General features: G+C 34.0%; 1 protein-coding gene across 7 annotated transcripts in view; it reads right to left on the bottom strand.

Moving 5' to 3' along the window:
- The window catches only part of Ncoa1 (nuclear receptor coactivator 1), a 246,712-nt gene that overhangs the window by 39,999 nt on the left and 185,494 nt on the right, over nt 1-21,219 (bottom strand). For all 7 annotated transcript variants that reach the window (XR_007104622.1, XM_047522264.1, XM_047522261.1 and 4 more), the window contains exons 10-12: nt 15,226-15,373; nt 12,601-13,924; nt 9,601-9,781 (exon numbers count right to left, since the gene is read on the bottom strand). Coding sequence is in view for 6 of the 7 variants with exons in the window: in XM_047522264.1 (XP_047378220.1) it covers nt 9,601-9,781; nt 12,601-13,924; nt 15,226-15,373 (1,653 nt within the window). In the remaining variant the exon portion in view is untranslated. The remainder of the gene's footprint in view (nt 1-9,600; nt 9,782-12,600; nt 13,925-15,225; nt 15,374-21,219) is intronic.

Below are 21,219 nucleotides of genomic sequence, written 5' to 3' on the forward strand. Positions count from 1 at the left end.
CTTTTTTTTTTTTTTTTTTTTTTTAAAGTTAAAAGCGTTTTGATTTTGCTGTTGTTGAGGTGCAAAGGATCCAACGCAGGGCTAAACCAAGACTGGCAAGTGCTCTATTGCTGAGTTACATCCCCAGTCTAGCTTGGAGTTTTAAGACAACAGTTGGGTAGAATTTCTCATTCTAGTGAATTAAAAGATAAGTAGATTTAAGGACAGCTGAAAAAATTATACAAAACATGTTAGGTTCACTTTTATGTAAAATACAATTAATATTTAGTATAAATTTAAAAAACCCTACATTCACTTTTAAGTGAACATAATTATAGCTTTCAATTAAACTGCTCTCTATGATGATAAATAATAGAGAAATCAAATTCTGTAAGGATTCTGAACTATACAACAAACAAAAATAAACTAAAACAATGACAATGGTGATGGAAATTAAATCACTTAATTCCTATCATTATTTTAATTCGGCAGTTGGTCAAAAATTATCTAAAGTTGTCCCTTTGCTCTGTTCTACACATTAACTCCTCAAGCTTCCTAATCTCCTTAAGAAATCTAACTTATATTGATTGCACGTACACATATGTAACAACTGACTATTATGAATAATTATAATGCACCAATAAAAATTTCAAAAATAAATTGGCCAACTCTCAAAAAAATTAAGGAAAAAGAAAAAAATAAAAAGAAGCCTAACCTACACAAAATTAATTATATATAAGAGTCTAAGAAAATTTACATGTCTGTGTACTATCAAATATAAATTTTATAGGGCTGGGGAAGTAGGTCACTGGTAGAGCACTTGCCTAGGATGCATGAAGTTGCAGGTTCACGAATCAGTATTGCAAAGCAAACAAACAAATAATACTAAGTAGTACAGATAGTTTGACTTAATCAGAGGGCATTTTACTAGTCTTGATGGGAAAATGTTAAGAAAATGTTAGATAAAATGTTCCCAAAATAAGATCCATGTGCTAAATTTGATGTCTAGGCAAACAAATAATAAAAAACAAAAACTAAAACCAACCAACAAACCAAATAAATAAACCAAACTCATTAAGCTTTAATTAAAAGTTTTGTTTTTGTTTTTGCATAGACTGCTTAAAAGAAATTGGTTTTTATTCTTGCATTAATTTCAACCTTCTGGATTGCCTTTAAGAAAATGCCTTCTATAAAAAAAAATTTGAGGGTTTGATGGCATTGCTGAGGAAATACACAAGTTCTCTCTTCTCCACGGAATATACCTCCTAGTTTTGGTCATGGTTGTGTTCCTACCACAAACATGAATGAGTAAGTACATATACATGTAAGAAAAGTACAGTCATTTTTGTGAGAGTGGCTGCTGAGAGAGAGAAAATAAGCCCTTAGGGATCTCTGATGGAGTCATTAATATTTATTGTTGCTATTATTATTTTTTGAGTTGAGGTCTCACTTATGTTCCCAGGCTGGCCTCAAACTCCTGGGCTCAAGCAATCTTCTTGCCTTAGCCTCCCAAGTAGCTGGGACTATAGAAGCATGCTATTACACCTGGTATTATCTGTTATAGTTGTAAAAGGTTCAACATTATATTTTCTCCATTTAAAATCTGGTTAAAAGGAAAATTTTATATCCCCATTAGCCATACTGAACCCAGAAAAATTATCTTGTTAATAGTTTAAAATTTTCTGTTCACGAAGTAGAGGGCATTATCTTAACTAGGAGGGTGGCTTTTGCACATTCTACACTTCCAACTGTTGATGTAGCATCTACTGATTCTTATGTTCAGTTAATTTTCTTCAGCTGTTGGAAAGGAAGTTTCTGGCTCAGTTTCTGGCTCTCTGTGCACAGTATTTACAGTGTTTTATTTTTTAAAGATTTCATGTAGACAAAGAACTAATTTTTCTAATAAAAATTCTATAAGTCAGCAAGATAAAAACCCAATAACATAATTGATAAATGGTGAAGAAGTCACATAAAACAACCTAATTCATAATAAAAGAAACATCATTTAAATATACCGAGATACCTGAAAAAACATCAACTGATAAAGTTGAGAAAATACACAATTAGAAGTACTGAGAAGATTATATGGAAATAGGAACATTAACTAGTATGATCTCTGAGAAGGGCCACTGTGCAGTATGTATGTATATATGTATGAATGTATGTATGTATGTATCTATCTTTGACCCACATATTCTATTAAGAATTTCATTTTGAGATATACACTAAGGAGTGGTAAATTATTATAAAATAAATCATTATGTCTTTAAAAAAATTTTTTTAGTTGTAGATGGACACAATACCTTCATTTTATTTATTTATTTTTATGTGGTGCTGAAGATAAAACCCAGTGCCTCACATATGCTAGGTAAGCCCACTATGACTGAGCCACAACCCCAGCCCCTCATTATGTTTTTGTAATATCAAAAGATGTTTATCATTAGGCAACTAGTTGAGTAAGGTTAAGTTACCTTCTGGTATAGGTAATAAAGACAAGCTATAAAAAGAATACAGAAGTTCTTTTTGGGCGGATATAGAATGGCATCCAAGTGAAAGGGTTTAAGATACAGAACAGCAAATGTATATTGCTTGATACTATCAGTATAGAAAAGGGAATTCTGTGCATGTTACATATTTTTTGGAGGTACAGAAGAAACAAATAATATTTCTCTTAGAATAAAGAGACTTTTCATTACACATTTCTTTGGTGTTGCTTTGAATGCAGAAGTCTGTATCTTAATTACTTAACACACACACACAATGTAACCTCAAAACCCAGGAATTAAAATGGATATTTTTTCAAGTACTGTAAATATTACACATGAAACTCATTATTATTATAGCTACACAACATTTTTAACACACTACAAACTAATAGGATTTTTTAAAAAATCATCCCAGAATGTGTGTGTTCAAAGAACAAAAAATACCAACTCAGGAGGTTTTTCACTTGCTCCAGTAATGTTAATCCTCAAATATTTTTAGACTCTTCAGGAACTATCTTAACTAGTCTACAAGTCCTTCAAAAAAATAAATCTCCTCACAAGTTTAATTTTAGTTTTGAAGAAGCAATATTGATTTGGCTGATCTCAGTCTGCCTAGGATTAATATGTGCATATACATACTCATGCAGTGTGACCGTGTGTGTGTGTGTGTGTGTGTGTGTGTGTGTGTGTTCCTTTTCATTCTCTGAATCAGTTTTCTCATATGTAAAGAGACCTAAGGAAATTTTCTAGTTCAATGTTACAGATTTATCACCTATATTTTTCCTCCAAAAATATCACAGCAATAAACAAAAGAAAAAAGAAAGGGAAAAAAATCCACAGCTAAAAGAAAGGCTTAAGAAATATCATGGCAGTAGACTAGAATAGTGAAGAATTAGGTAGAAACAAACTAAGGGGAAAATTTCAGCTGAACTATAAAACAGTAAAAAGAGAGGATTTTTCAAGATGGTTTTCCCGAGAAGTACCATAACAATTCCAAACTCAAGTGAGTGAAGGAAAAGGTCATGGGTGATAGCTGGGGTAATTAAAGGGCAACAAAAGAGCTGCCATCAAGACTCTGCTCAGAGTGCAGCTGACTCTGGTGTCTAGCCCAATCAATATTGCTTCTTTAGCATCGACATCTTATGAGAATATTGTTGATCAAAATGTGTACAGTATGCCTCTTTGGCAGTACCTTCAAAATCTCTGCAGTGTTCTTTTGACTGTCTCCAAGTCCTTGTTCTTCGAGGGCAGATTTGATTTTTGAAAATTTTTGGTTATTTAGAACCAGTTTTATTGATCCAAAAAGAGTAATACTGTTTTTTTTTTCTATCAAAACTGGTGAGTTTGTGACTTTTGGTGGAAGTTCTGCCCAGGGAGTCTCCCACTAGGGTTGCCCTGAGGGATTCCCTACCACTAAGCCCTATTCACTTTCAAAGACTGAGAAATGGGCTTCTATGATCAGAACTTCCATTTCCTGCCAAGGGAAAAGGGCTTCTCACTTTAGCTAAAGAAATGTGCTAGCTACCAGTATTTTTTCATTCTAAATGTTTTTCAGTATATATGGAGAGATGTCAAAATTCAATAAACTTTCAAGAAGGAAACAGCAGGAAACAGTAAATTTAACAAAGAAACTGAAGAAAAAAGGAACGATAGAGAAGATGAATGAACCTTAGTAAATATAATAAATATCATTACACACATTAAAATGTCTATTATATTCATTAAAAGTACTAACTTCTAAGAAAAAGAATTTCTAGAAAGCAAAAGCATGAGAGTCATGGTTAAAAGAACTCAACAGATAGATGGAAGAGCAGAACTGATAGGGTTAAAGATTCAGTTTTGATCTGGGAAACTCTGGCCCACAGTTTCTCTCAAAATATAGCACAAAATGGGAAGGAAAAGAAATGTATAAGAAAGGTACTACAGAGACAGCCAGGAGTTTTAACTGGTGTATATCAGGTTTTGAGGTACAATGGTGGTTCATCTTGCAGGACATTTGCACTTGGCACAGTCCAACTTCTGAAGTGAAGACTAAAGCAAGGAAAGATGTTTGATTTTCTTGAGTGGACACAAGGTCAAGATGTGGGCCAACTGATAACAGACCCTGGTTCCAGTAACAGGTAGTGATGCACACAGTTTGGGGGTTAGAGGCGAACAGAGTTAGAAGTGACTCTTTTTCTCTCCTTTATATGCTAGCACATTTTTTTGTCCTTGTCTCCCTTTTTTTTTTTTCTTCTCCAGTACTTAATTCATTTATCCTTTCTTGCACCTAAACTTCCTTCCTTAGCCTTATGCCTCTTGAATTACTTTTTTCTTTCCAATCTCTAGCTAAACATTGTTGATTTGCTGTCTGCATCTGTTGTCTTCCCCTTCACCTACCTCAGTATCTTCCCCTCTGCTTTTAGCCTTTGCACACTTATCAGTTAAAGTATAAGAGATTCTAGACTACTCGCATCTTTTATGTATGGAGCTGTGTTCAAGAGGTAAATCTCAAGAGAGAAAAGGACCACTTGCCTCAATATAGAGTATGAAGAAAAAATACCCCTCAGGGCTAGTAGACATTTTCTATTTTTATTAACTTTTTAAAAAGCAAATTAACACACATATATGATGTTATAAGTCAGAACAAAAAGGCCCATAAAAAATAAAACCAGTTTTCTGCCTTCCACCTTCCAATCCTTCAGTTACCTACCTCTCAACTGAGGCAACCACTCACAGCTTGTGCCTGTTTTCTTTGGCATTTGCTTACTTATTTCTAAATATGTATATGATATTACTTTTAGATAGCTCCATTTAGATGGACTGACTTCCCATCACGATAGACAAGGCCTTAGATCTCCCACACTTACCTCCTTGAAGCCTATTCTTAGTCTACAATCATTCTGTCTTACAGACTATACTTATAAGTAGTATAAATACTCAAAGTTTTTTGTTTGTTTCTTAAGTTGTCTTAGTTATTCCAAGACCTCTGCATTCCCATATAAAATTTGGAAAAAGCCTATTGATTTCTACTAAAATGCCTATTTTTATTGGTATTACATTAAGATTATATGGGTCAATTTTGGAATAATTGACATCTTAGCAATATTGTCTTAATTCCATGAATATGATATCTCTCTCCATTTACTTATCCACTGTCAGTGGAGAGGATTGCACATACTATTCTTTCTAAAATTTATGCCTTAATTTTTTTTGTAAATTGTTTTTTTCTTTATCATTATCCAACTGTATGCAGCTGGTACATAGTAGATGATTTTTTTTTAAGTTGAATGTATAACTTTTGACACTGTTAACTTCCCCAAGTAGTTCAAGTAGCTCTTTTTAAAAGATTTTTCTCCATTTAGAATCATGACTCTCACAGAACACTTTTCTATTGACAACATGCATCTTTAACTTTTAGCAGCCTAGCTTCAAATATTATACTGTGCTATATAAAACAGAACATTCTCATTTCTTCTATACCATACGTTCTGCGATTACTGTCAGATTTTACTTATTTTTGCTTTAAATATTTATCTTTTTCATTTAAGGAGACTAACAAATTTTTTAAAAAAGAATTTTTCACTTAATTACACTTTTACTTTACTACATCTGAATCTTTTCACAACTTTATGTAGGTGAGTTTCCACAAGGTTTATTTCCTTTCAGCCTGAAGACTAGTATGGTCTGCTGGTGACAAATTTCCTCAGTTTAGTTTGAACACATCTTAATTTACCTGTATTTCTGAATGATACTGGATATAGGAAGTCAGTTGTTTCCTTATCTTTATTCATCTTATATTATTTTTACATCTTTTTAAAGTTTCAAAATAAAATTTTGCAGTACCAAGTATTGATCCTAGGGCACTCTGCCATTGGGCTTTTATTTGAGACTGGGTCTCATTCAGTTGCCTAGGTTGGTCTTGAATTTGTGATCTTCCTGCTTCAGCCTACCATGTCTCTGAGATTATAAGTATGCACTGCCTGACTTTCATTTTTATCTCTTTTTTCATCTTTGTTTTATTTAAAATGATAATAGGTATAGAAGTCAGTAGTTTTCTATTGTTGTTTATGTATCATGATGTGTCAGTTTTCTTTGGTTATTTTTATAATTTTTTGTTTTATCATTGGTCTAAAATTTCTGGTTAGGTGGTCTGATTAGGTTATACCTTATGATAGTTCTATTTATTCTACATGGGTTCCTTGAACTTCTTGGATCTTCTGGTTTATAGTTTTTAACACATTTGTAATAAGCATTTTGACCATGATTTTTTTTAAGTTCTTTTCTCCTTCTCTTCTTTGATTATGTGTATTATATGATAAGTGTCAGAGTGCTTGTTTATTGTTCAACAGACAACTGAGGTTCTCTCTATTTTTTTTGGTATTTTCTATCCATCAATTTGAAAAGTTTTTATTACTGTGTCTTCAAAAACTGCCATTTTTCCCCTGCAATGTCTAATCCAATTGTTATTAAGCCCACCCAATAATATTTCATTTCACATACAGTAATTTTCAGCTCTACCACTTCTATTGTGCTTTCTTTGTAGTTTACCTTTCCTCATTATGTTCATAAAATATTATTCTAATGTTAAAATATCATTTTAATATTTCTGTTAATTCTAACATCTGTCTTCTCTGGGTCTGTTTCTATTAACTTATTTTTCCTCCTGGTTTTGGGTCAGGTTCTCGCTACTTCATGGTTCTATTAATTTTTTATTTGATTCTGGAGATTAGGAACATTACATTATTGAGAGTGAAATTTGGTGTCCTCTTTAAAGGTCACTGAATATCACTGTCAGGTATGTCATTGGTACATTGGCTTGATTCTTTTGAGGATTGTCTTTAAGATTTGTAAGGGTAGGTCTAGAGAAAACTTATTCTTAAGATGAGACCTTTTAAATTTTTCTTCCAAATGCCCCAGATGTTCAGAAGGGTCCTCCTACTCAGAAGTGTAACTTCCTCCAATCCTGTGTAAGTTCTAACAGTTGTTCTTTCGTCAGAAACTGTTTTCTGCCTCATCTGATGGAGTATACACCCAAAACATGCATAGTGTACAATTTAGCCAAAGATTCAAAGGGACCCTGATACAGATTTCTGCAACTCTTTCTCTACAGAGTTTTTCTCAGTTTTACTGTCTCACATTTTCCTCATAAGTTTTTATTATGGACATCTAATTCCTTTGTTCTTTTTTTCCCCTTCCCATGTTACTCATGGATAATATATCTTAATCTTTTCAAAAATTTTAGTAGAGTTTTGTTGTTGTTTTTTAGTTCATGCACTCATTGTACACTTCCACAGCATACTTTGTTTCTTTTGTTCTCTTTTAAGTTGTGGACTTTCCTCAAAGTCCTAATGATCCTTGGCTGTGTTGTTCCTACAGTGCTCTATAACTGCCTGGGAGGGATTGGTGCCGGCTGGTCTCTTCTGGTAGCCTTCACTTTTAGATAATTAGATGGCAAGATGGTTTTTGCATATAGTGCAAAAGGGATCTCCCCTTACATATTCATATTCAGACATTTAGTGGCTATGTAGTATCTCCTGAGAAAACTCCTTCAGTCTTGTTATGGTTTGGAAGTGAGGTATCCCCCAAAAGCTCATGTGTGAGACAATGCAAGAAGGTTCAGAGGAGAAATGATTGGGTTGTGAGAGCCTTAATCCAATCAGTGAATTAATCCCTTGATAGGGATTAATTGAGTGGTAACTGAAGTGGTAGGGTGTGACTTGAGGTGGGAATTGGGATGTGACTTTGGGGATTTGAATCTGGTGAGTGGAATCTCTCTGCTTTCTGATCAACACGTGAGCTGCTTTCCTCTGCCATACTCTTCCACCATGATGGAGCTGGCTGTATACAGACAGACCTCTGAAACTGTGAGCCCTTAAATGAACTTTTTCTCCTCTATAACTGTTGTGGTCAGGTCTTTAATTTACAGCAGTGAAAAAGCTGACTAAAACAAGTCTCTTACATTGAATGGGAGCAAGGACTCCAAGTCAATCAATATGCAGTCTTCCATTTTATCTACTTTCAGTACTTCCTCTGGTTCCCCAATTGTACCTGGTATCCCAGAGTCTGTAGCTTCTGTTTCAATTAGAAGAAATTTTTGATCATTTCATCTAATTTTTATTTTGTGGATAAAGAGAATAAGAACCAGAAATTCATTTTATTGATGTGACATTGTTAATAAATGGAGAATGTGAGACTTGAATCTAGGCTGTTCTGGTCAGCTAAAGCACGCTTTCAAAAATGTCATAGATGACTTGAAATTCTTCGCAGCTGCCTGGAAATCTTGATAAATTTTCAGAAATTGGATCATGATAACTAAAAGCTCCAGTAAGATTTAAATAAAGGAAGATCCACATCTGATCCCATCAGAGTGCAAGACTAAAGTTAGGAAACCTAACACATTTTGAAAGTTAGCTGATTAGTTTCCTTCAGTTTCAAGCTTGCACAGTAGTTTTCTTCAACTTTGAAATTTGATGAGTGAAAAAAAATCGACAGGTATACTATCAAAATATCTCTTAATTAGGAGAATGCTAACCTGGGTTAGAACAACAGTGACATACTTTTACACAGATGTCTCCTAGATAATATTCCGTAGTAAACTTCTGTTGGGTAACATGTACTACTTGAGAAAAGAAATGCCATAACCAAGAAAGCTTAGGCAATCCTAGGTTAAAGAAATATAAACTGGTTTAATCCAGGACCCTCTCAAAACTTTTAATAGGTAAGTAAAACTTCAATAGGGGAATATATAGGACATCAGTTTTTGCCTGGGGTATTTTAGCACAGATCCTTTCTTTTTCCCCCTTGCAACTCATAAGACTAGTGTTCAAGGAGGATATTCTGGAAAACACGATCTGACCCACGATTATGTTTCTGAATGTTCTGTTATGGAATGCTTTGGATAAGAACACAAAATTGCTCTCCTTAACAACTGCTCACCCTAACATCAATTACAAGAGGGTAGAGATTATGCTGTTATTTAAAATATACATGAATTAAGTTCACATGTTGAAAGATAACTGTTTATTGTTTATAGATACTTCATTCTTGATCCCCAACCCCCCCAAAAAAAGTTTCCGCAACAATGGTAAGAGACAAAGTACTAATCCACATTATGGCTAAATATTTAAAGTGAATAGTTGTCCCCAACACATACTATTCAGCCTGGAAGTGGGTCTGGCAGTGGTGGACTGAAGTGAAGCTGGCAGGATCTCCGATTTGACAGTTACACTGGGGACTGTACCATCCATCCTGTCTGTCTCACACAGGCCTGGCAACTGGGCTGCCTTCTCCAGAGTGGGCAGTAACTGATCAAACTGCTCAAGATCAGCTGTAAACTAAGAAGGGAACCAAAAGTTAACTGAAGTTAGAGAAAATATACTTCACACTTTCATCTGAAACAATGTAGAAATAAAGTTGCTCTTTTAAACTCTATAAAATGTGACTATGTAAGAATGAAGGGATAATTAGAATGAGTGGGGCTTCCTTGAAATTACATATGCTCTATATATTCCACTGGGAGGAAAAAAACACTGGGTGCTTATAATATTAATATACTGCAGTATATAAGATAATATACATGTAGTGTTCATTTAATATATTTTAGCATAGAATTTGTAAGAAAAGAATAGAACTGAAAAGAAATGTCAAGAGTACTATGTTGTAATGGAATTGTGGGTTGTTTTTTTCTGTCATAGTTCTCAAAATTTTGCAAAATGACGTAACTTACTTTTAGACTATTATAACTTTTTATAATTTAAGAAGTTTGAGGAAACTTTTTAAAATAAATGGTGTATCAATTTTAAAGATCTCAGAAAAGTTACTTCCCACTTAAGGATTTAATAGCTTAACAAACACCTTTTAGAATAAATAGGGAGTCCCTATATCAACCTGAGATAATATATAGAAGAACACTGACCTTTATTTTATAAAATAATTATACCATGGTTACTCTGAGATAATTAATTAAAATAAAATGTCTTTCTGTTTGCGTTTCATTATTTAATTCAATTAAAAATTTTCTTTCTAGATTCTAGAATTGTCTGTATTTTTTAATGTCTTCTTTCTAAATTACATTTCTAAAATTCAGACATATTGTCATATGTGGCAGTTCACTCATTGTCATTGCTAAATAATATCCCATTGTCTGACTATGTCACAATATAATTAACCACTCTTCTGTGATGAATTTTTGAGTTGTTTCCAGCTTTTGGCTAATACAAGTAAAACTGCTATGAACATTTTTTTTTTTTTTTTTTTTGTGGTGCTGGGGATTGAACTCAGGGCCTTGTGCTTGCAAGGCGAGCACTCTACCAACTGAGCTATCTCCCCAGCCCTGCTATGAACATTTTTGAATATGTCTTCGTTATACATGTGCAAAAAGTCCTACCTATAAAGAAAAAGAATGACATATTCAACTGTATTAAAATGAAGAACTTTATCAAAAAGCACCATGAGGAAAATGAAAAGACAAGCCACAGAATGGAGGTTATCTGAAAACATATAACCAAAATGACTCATATCCAAAATACATAAGGAACACATATAAGAGTCAATAAAGAAAGATAACAGACTAGAAACCATGGGCAATTTATGGGGGAAAAAAAAGATATCCAAATAACCAATAAATATTTATCAGGGAAATGCAATTCAATTTAAAAAAAGATTGACAATACCAAACACTGACGATGACAAAGAACAACTAGAATGAATTCTCACATACTAGAAAATGCACAATTACCTAATAGAGGTGAGTGTCTGCATATCTTATGATTATGCAATTCTACTCCTAGGTATGAACTCGGCAGCAAAGCATGCACAGGGGAACCAAAACAGATGTACCAGCACATGGGATTTATACAATGGCACTGTATTATTAAAATGTTACTTTTAAAGTTAATTTTAAAGAGTAGGTGTTTTAATATACTTATTATTTAAAGCTGTTTTTCTGCTTTAAAAGAAAAACAATATTAGTTTCATTATACCAAGAAACATGAGACACAATCTTATCCTCAAAGAGCACACATATAAGGAAGTAGTCAAAATAGTGTTACTACAAATGGTAAACAGAGACAATACAAAACCCTATGAGAATAGAGAAAGGTTATTTGGGGAAAGCTTTAGAGAGATGCTATCAGATACAAGCTGGTGTGTGAAGGATCAGGAGAAGTTCAGCAACACAGAGAGAAGGGCAAGGCTTAGTGGGATAAGGCTGAGCCTGAGAATGGTAAGGACTTCTAGTATGCCTAGGGAAGAGACAGACTTTTATGAGATGAGGGCAGAAAATCAAGCTGGTTCAGTAAACTGAAGGACCCAGGTAAGTGTGAATCTTGTTTCACAAAGGAGAGTCTTGTTGGTAAATTGTTTTATAAATACCCGTTCAGCTATTTTATGAGGGTCTCTATTCTGTCTCAAAATAATGTAAGAGCTCTTATAAAGTTCACAAGTAATTATTCCATACATGAAGCTACCTTTTTATTTTCATGTTAGCCCCACCCCATTCTAAACAGAGGGGCTCCTAATCTATAACAATTCATAGAAAGTTGCTTTTTTTTTTTAATTTACTTCTATTTCAGGGTATGTGATAGAAGGGCAATATTCTGCTACCCAGGATATTCAAGTCCCTATCTCTGACAGGGTTGAAGGTGGTTAGAATTAGATGAGAATAAAAGCAGCCTGAGAAAATGTCTGAAACCTATGGAACTCCCTATCTAACTCCTCACATTTCTCTCCCACCTTGTTTGTATTGGAGGTTTCCAAATTTGGCTACATATTGGAGTTATCTGAAGCATGTCTTTAAAATTCAGATCCCTAGCATCTAGCCCAGAATTGGATTCAATATGTGGGGCCGAGAGGAGGGAGTAGGTAAGGTATTTTTGAAAAATGTCGAGCAGAGATGTAAACTCTAATTTTATAGAATGAACGAAAAATCTACTTTTCAAAGAATGCCATGTTAATACTGTAGCTCCCTAAGTTCTAAAGAATTTCTGAGGGCATCACAGTATTTTTCAACCTTTGATACTAATCTCTTAATATATGCCCAATGGATAGGACAAAACACAGCAGAATCCAAGCCTGGTCTATGGCTATAGTAGAACAAATGAAAAAGAAAAAAATAACTATAAATGGCCTTTCTGTGCAGTAAGGAATCACCCACCTGGTTCTGGGACTCCAATTTAATCTCCTCAGAAGTGGGTTTGGTCATTGGGGTCGGGTTTGTGTTACAAGGATCCATCTGTTCTTTCTTTTCCACTTTCACCTTTACATCATCCAGGCTCAGATTTGGAGTTGATCTTAAATCTTTCTCGTCTTTGTCTAAAAGGTAGCGCAGGAGCTGATGGTCTTTTGATTCTTTTTTCTTTGAAGTATCCAGTTCTAGTTTTATAGTGGAGTTTCCTTGGGCCTGTCCAGTCACTGACACAGAAGTAGATGCACTGTCCTTTTTATCGGGCTCCACGGATAAAGTGGTAATATCTGAGGGGCTGCCCTCTTGTAAGAGCCGGTGCAGAATTTTGTGCCGCTCGGTCAGTGAGCTATGAGAGGAAGGGCAAGTACCTCCTGAAGAGTTAGCAGAGGCAGAGCTTGAAGTGCCCGAGCAAGACAGTACTTCTTTGCAGCTTGTGTCTATATCAGCATGCCGTAACTGCTGTTCTGCAGTTGTTGTCAAAAGCTGCACTAGTTTGTGACTGGTCTGAGAGTATTTACTATCTCCATCTGAGAGTCTGTCATTGTTATGCAGAAGCCCTGAATCCAGGGGCTTGCCATCACTAGCACTGTTGTCAGACTGTATCATTTCATTTAAAATGGATGCAATCTCTTTGTTATCTTTGGACTCAGCTTTTGCTGGTTGTATATTTAATCTGCTAGGTGAATTCTGTGAGCTCATCTGCCTGAGGACTGGAGAACTGGCAGAGAAGCCAACAGAGTTATTGGGTCCTTCATTCATGCCCTGTAAAGATGTTACGGGGATATTTGAATAAGATCGATTACTATTATTACAGGCACTACTTGTCATGCCAACTGGGGAGTTTAATGTTGGAATATTTGGAGGAAATGAATTGTTTGGCATCCTGGCCCTTGTTGCCAAGCCAGAAGCAACCTGTCTCCTTGGAGACATGAACTGTGCTAAGGAAATTCCTGTACCTTCCATAGGAGAATTATTGAGGTTTAAAGAGGGATTACTGCTCTGGGAACTGGCCTGTCCCTGATTTAAGGCAACATTGGCTACAATCTGATTTCCAGGTGAGCATCCAAAACTCCCTTGGCTGTTGCTAGAATTACTATGACTGCTGCTGCTATGAAGGTCTGAGCTCTGATGGCGGTTTACTCTGGTGGATACCATGCTGCTGTTGGATGGTGGCAATGTGGATGAACGGGCCACAGCATGAGCTGGAGAGATACTAGGATTGACTGAGGGGTTTACTCGGGGAATTGACATTCCAGAATTAGTGTCATCTTGAGGAGAAAGCCCACTGTGTTCCCTAGGGGGAAAAAGACATTATTATTCAAACATCTTCATTTATTTCTATTAAAATATTTTTATGATACCATTAAACAATACCATTAAACATTAATGTTAATTAAGACAATACCATTAAACATTAATGTTACAAGTTAATACTATAAATAAAGAGCTTCTGTATCACCTTAAATTAATGAAAAACAATAGACTGTCAGCACTACTGTGAAATAATCAGCACCACTTCCTAGAAAAGAGTGTTTATGACCCTTAAATTTGAAAATGGTCTCAGTTATATGAAAAAGAAATTATTCTTGGCATTGGAAAAAATCCAACAGATGTACATATAAAAATTTTCTAACTTTAGTACAAATAATTAACACTATGATAACACTTCTGGTTGAAATGAAACTTCCCACACCTTTGTTTATAAAGCACTTATTCATGATTTCCCTATTACAGCTTTTAAGTATTTCAACTCCAAAGAGGAAGACTGGGTAAGGAAAATACTGTGTCACTGATGTGAAAATTAAAAAGGGTGACATGTAGACATAGCAGATGTTTTGAAAGAGAAATCACAATATGAAAAAAGAACTGTGCTAATTCTACTCATAAGAATAATTTCAAATAAAACTAGAATAAAACAGAATGCTGAATTCAGGTTTTTACTGAGTTCTTTACTTAACTTCATAATTATGACAACAACAGATTTGTGACTGGCATTACCATGTTTCAATAAGCAAAAACATCAGATGAGGAAAAGATGAAGTGAGGGGAAATGTCTTTTTTTTTTAATGCTACATTTTAAATAGTTGTAAATGTAGGATTTTGAATAAATCAAGGGACAAAAGAAAAGTTTTGCCATAATAAAAAAAGATATTTAGAGAGGGAATAAAGTAGTGGCAATAACATTCAAAAATCTCAAGTTGAGAGTAATAATTTGTAGTTTCTGTGAGAAACTATTAACCTGGACTCAAGGACCATAAAGTTAAAATAGCAATGTTAACAAACTCTAAAATCTCTTATAAGACTATAATAAGTTCATATATGGAAAGTTGAACATTTTTAGGCACCTTTTTGTTTGTACCCCCTAAAACACATACTTTCAGCCTCACTTTTCCTGTGTGCCTTTATGAACAAGAAAGCTATCTGGCAACAAAACTCTAAAACCCAACACAGATAAATTGATTATATACTCATCATACTAGCTTTATGCCTAACGTAGAATTTCTGTTTTCTAGCTACCAAGAATATAAAAATTTTCTTTAAGAAGAGATATGTGAACTGATTTATTTCATATGTAGCTCTCCAAATAAGTAGTACCTGTCGATGATATGAATTCCCATGATGAAAGGCTGCATGTCTGGACTTTGAGGGTAGCAAAGTTTACACTTGGTGTGGGCGCTAAGCATTGTCCCATCATTCAATATGAATCTATAGGATGGGCTGGAGGCAGTGCCACGAGTCATCACTGTTTCAAACAAAAGAGAAACCTAGTTAAAATTCTGATACTTGAACTTTGGGCAATGGAAAATTACCAGGCCTTATTTCTACCTCAGACTTCATTTTAAATGTCTTCCCAATTGCTGCCTGCTCAGAATCAAAAGAAAGTTCGGACAAAGCAGAAATCAGAGTGGGGAAATGATTCCATTTGAAATATACCACTAATTTAGTCCTACTCGAATGGGTGCCTCCTCACATAAGTTAGGATTATGAAGAAACCCCAATCATGAAAATATTAACCTTAATTGTTCCCGATAAGGGGTCAGCTCTTCAAATTTACTCTCTCTACTAAAAATACCAGGAAGTGCTTTTCTCCCCCCTTCACTTTCTGTGTCATCTTTAACAAGTTATGTTTTGTTTTTCGCTAACTGATTTTTAAATAACAGGTCTATTCAAATATAATTCAAATACTATAAAATTCACCCTATGTTTTGATTGGTTTGCAGCATTTATTAACTACTGTTCAAATTTAATTTTTCACTTGAAAATTTGAATTATTAAGGTCTCATTAACAAATTATTAGATGCATATATGTACTATTTTTAATGTTTGAATTTTTGAAGTTTAGTAATAAGCAAATTAAGATAAAGTCAATGATTGCTAACACAAGGAAAAAAACTAGATTAAGGAAGGCAGTCAAGTCACTTTATTTTAAAAAATTACTTTATAAATAACATCATTTATTTCTGTCTTAAAACTTTACTAACAGTAGACAAAATTCTAACCACACAGATAAAGGCTATACATAAAGACTATTCCAAACTAATAAAATGTCACTGATGTTTTAGTAATACAATAGAATTTTATTTTAAGAGTGATTGGCTAGATTCAGCCATACCGAGGTGAAAAATCATATCTACTGGAACACAAAAATTACTACCACAAATGGTTATTACAGTTTATCCAGTAATAAATATTAGTGCTATTTTTCAAAGATATTTTGTGAGGGGCTTCAATTACAAATTAAATGACATGTGAAAGAGACTTAAAATGATCAATTAGCAAATAGTGTTTGAAGCTACCTATTACTTTAAGAGAAAATACACTTTATTTTATTGTCTTGGGTATCCAAATTAACTGAAGAAGGTAGAGTCTATAGAAAATCTATACTATAATATATCTCCCAAGTACCAAAACTAGGTTATGAACTTAATTGAAATGATTAAGACTTATGGCTAATCAACCACATTCCTTACCCATCTGGCAATTTCAGCTAAAGCACTGGTACATTTACCAAATATAATAATGAAGAAATTTACTATCTGATAAAATAATAAATGATAAAAAAGTTTTTAATGGACACTGATAATTTCTGTGGAAGGATATAAGTAAATGTTTGTTGTAGAAAATCTTAAAATCACATCAACAATTCCAACTATTGTCTTTTTAACAATCTATTTTGCAAAAAAATCCAACTATAACAAAAAAGTGACATTTTAAAATAAATTATTAGCATAAGATGAAAAAGCTAAAGATAAATAAAGGGACAGAAAGGACAGACAATGTGTTTTATGTTATTTTACTTATACCATTTTATTCATTTTCTGATCTTTATTTCTCTTCAGGATGTCCATCTGTTGGAAAATACTCACTGGCTCGTCTACAGAGTTGCACTGTTTATTACAGTAGCCAATAGCCACATGTGGTTTCTTAAAATGAAGTAAAACTGAAATCCAGTTTCTTAGTCACGCCAGTCACATTTTAAGTGGTTAGAGTCACAGGTGACTATTGGATAGTATACTGGATAGCACGGCTCTAAACAATCTGACCTTCAAATGCATTTTCAACCTTACCTCTTATTACTCCTTAAACATTTCTCCCATATCCCTTTTATGTATTTTTCTTCATTAGCTACAATAAGCATAAGGTCTGGTACTACATCCCATCCTTGTTTTCTACTCTCCATGGAATCTTGTACTATGCTTTGCTATAAAAATCACCCAGTAAATGCTAATTGATCTTTGATTTGAATCTCATCTAATTAGGCTAATGCTGACGTATGATCAACAGCCATAATTTTTTTTTTTTTAAGTACTGGGATTTGAACCCAGGGCCTCATAAATGCAAGGCAAGTGCTCTTATCACTAAGCTATCTTCCCAACTCTCCTTTTTTTTTCTTTTTCTTCTTTTTTTCATTTATTTTAGAGACAGGATCTCAAGGCTCAGTTCAAGGATCAGTGGCCTTGAACTTGCAATCCTCCTGCCTTGGCTTCCTGAGTAGCATTAACTTTTCTTTAAAGGATGTTATTTTCAATCTTAGTTCTCAAATATGTGTATATTTCAATTTATGTTTTTATTCTTGTAAGAATCTAGATTTTGTAATAAAAATTAATGACAAGAAATTTCTCTACTGACAAGCCCTATAAAAGGATTCTCTGAGAATCTTAAGATATTTAATATGGATTACAGAAAATCAATAGTCTTTCAGCATACATTAAAAACTTGTAGGACTATATCCAGACTTGTAAAATTTTTGAAATTTGGGAACTCAATTTAATGCAATGAAATTATCATACTTTGAGTTTTTTAGTTAGGTTTTTAAATCAGTTTTGGGAATTGAACCCAAGGCCTCACATGGGTGAAGTTAGGTTATTCATTTTGGATTATATTGTAAGGAATAAGACTCAGCATATTAAAATTCACAAAGTTATACTTAAAAAAAGAAAAAGACAACATTTAATATGTTAAAACTTTTTTTTCTTTTCTTTTTCTGCACTGCTAGCGAATGAACCCAAGGTCTGGTGCATGCTAGGCAAGTAACCTACCCACTAAGCCAGATACACAGCTCTTAAAATGCCAATTAATTAGAACCCAATAAGTTTTTACAGTTAACTAAAATTCTGGTGCTTAATTGTTCAGATGAAGAGATAGTAAACAGCAAGGCAGCATAGAGAGATGAAAAAGAAGCCAAGAGTTCAGATTTAGGCCCGATTTCTCACTGTGTCATTTATAACTTTAGGATTTAGTGCAAATTAACATTAGTCCATCTCAATTTATCATTACTAAAATGGAACCAGTAGGATTGTGAGATAACATCTAAGCATGGAGTCTTGGACATAGCAGGTTTTGAATTTTCCTGAATAATCACCAAAGATCAAATAACAAATAAGCAGCTTACAAAGTACAAATGTCCTCAGCCATACACATTTAGTCAATCCCTAAACCCCATTTACACAAAGAGCTTCAATTATGTATAATCATCAAAAACATTTTGAATTGAGACATGAGTAAGGTTACCCACAACTATTTACAGGCTTGGTTGGACAAGCATTTACTCTGCACACCAAATTTCCTTTTTAAGTGAGCTTTAATGTTTATTTTGATAATAGGCGTTGGCCTCACTTCTTATCTAGGATTTCTAGCTATACAGCTAGCTGCATTTTGATCTCTGACTTTTAATGTTTTGGGAACATTTACCATGGAGGGATATAATTGAATGGGTTGTAATGATATACTAAAAGTCTTCCAAAAATCTTTATCGGGAAAACTTCTTGTTTTGTTTTTTCTTTCCCAGAAAAGGCCTCAACTGAGCTACCAGCCAAAGAAACATTAAATTTTCCCTGGTAACGCCAGCTATAGAAGTAGAGTTATTTGGAATTTTGATTCCTCTTAATTTGGTGATGATATAACCTCAAACAATCATTCCTTACTGATGTTAAATAAATGGGCAGGTATAAAATGTGTGGCAGGGTACAAAATTTATGATGGGGTACAAAATGTGTGGCAGGATACTACAGGTCAATATTGGTATCAATTTTTTTTCTTTTTGGTATTTCCCTAGACATATCCAGAAAAGAATGCCATTTCTAAAAGATATTACTCATTAATGAAAAAAGGATTACTCCTGGCAGTTCTAAGATTTTCAAGTGCCATGAATACACTCTATTCAGGAAAGTAAACAAATATTTTCAACAAAGTTTGACATAAAAAGATTTTCAGGGCTGGGGATATAGCTCAGTTGGTAGAGTGCTTGCCTTGCATGAACAAGGCCCTGGGTTTAATCCCCAGCACTGCAAAAAAAAAAAAAAAAAAAAAAAAAAAAAGATTTTCAGTTCATTCTATCATGTATACCATGGAATTAACTAAATTAAAAGAACATTCTGATTAATCATTATATGGGTACTTATGCTTTATAGAAATATTTTCAAACTTCTTGATGCTATCAACCCTTTCCAAGTCTAGGTGTGATATCTTTTAAAAAATGAAGATACCTTTTTTATTTTGCAATTATAAAGTTAAGGTAATAGATGATCAAAGAACAAATAAAGTCATTTGTAACTCCATCACTCGGAGATAACCATTGTTAACATTTTATTAATCTTCTAGGATTGGATAAATAGAAAAATATACAAGAAAGAGATTATACTATATAAGCTGTACTTTCTTAGTGTACTTTTTCATATGTCATGAACACTTTGAAGATAAGAAATGATGTTCCATTACATCACTATAAGTAGGTAAACAAAACTTTCATAAAACTAATTTGTAGGTTATCTTGCCCATTATTTCCCATGACCAGTCCTCTATAAAAACTGCAGACAGATGGGCTACAGGAAAAAGTATTCTGTGGAAAATAAGTCTAAGTAACGAAGTTTATTTAGTAGCATGGGAGGGGGGCCAGGTACCGTAAGAAGCATTCTAACCTAGACCTTCTATTAAAGTAATGGTTCTGAACCGAACAGAACCTAGGAACCTTTTCTGCATTAACTTCACTTGCATGAAAATTTGCCTTGTTTACACAGTTCCTCAAGTGCTCCTAATATCCACTTCCCCCAGTCTCGATGGAGAACCACCGCTATAATCTAGTTTATGTAAGTGCTCCCAAATATTCTTCAACTACAATGCATTTTCAAATTTGACTCAGGAAAATAGTGAATGGCATTTAAAAATACTTCATGAGTTGTCTCTGCCAAAAGCAGCTGAAAAACTAAGCTAAGAACTAAAATTTTTAATGCATATTAGGATTTTATACCAGTTGTTGCTTTCAAAGAGTAAGTTAATGAGGCAAGAAAAAAGATGACAGGTGGAGGACAAGTATTTCTTGCCTGAATTATCAATCACTATAAAGTTTTACATGAAATCAAGGATATAGTGTCATGATTTGTTTCACTCTTTTCCCTATTTATTTATTTAAATTGACAGATGATATTGTTTATCTACTCTGTACAATATGATACCTTGAGTACATATACATCATGGATGGTTAAATCTAGCTAATTCACAGGTGCAATACCTGACACAACTATCATTTTCGTGATAGGAAGGTCTAACATCTACTCTCCCAGTAGTCCTCAGAACACACTGTCAAGGCTGGGGTTGTGGCTCAGTGGTAGAACGCTTGCCTAGCATGTGTGAGGCACTGGGTTTGATTCTCAGCACCACGTATAAATAACTGTCCACTGACAACTAAAATAGAATACAGGTAAAAGTTAAAATAAAAAAAAAAGACAGAGAATACACTGTCATTAATTATAGTCACCATGCTGCACAATATATTTTTTAAACTTATTCCTCCTATCTAACTATACCCTTTGATCAACATCACCTTAACAACTCCTCTTGCCTCTGTCAAACACCCAACCTCTGGTAACTACCATTCTACTCTCTATTTTGGGGGGATAAAGTATTTTAGATTTCACATATGAGTGAGATAACTTCTGAGCCTCAATTATAGCACTTAACATAATGATCTCCAGGTTCATTCATGTCACAAATGACAGTATTTTCTCCTTTTTTAATGGCTGAACAGTATTCCATTGTGAATATATATCACATTTTCTTCATTTCCATTCATTCATCTGCGGAACACTGAGG

The sequence above is a fragment of the Sciurus carolinensis genome, chromosome 13, assembly GCF_902686445.1.
Source record: "Sciurus carolinensis chromosome 13, mSciCar1.2, whole genome shotgun sequence".
NCBI lineage: Eukaryota > Metazoa > Chordata > Mammalia > Rodentia > Sciuridae > Sciurus > Sciurus carolinensis.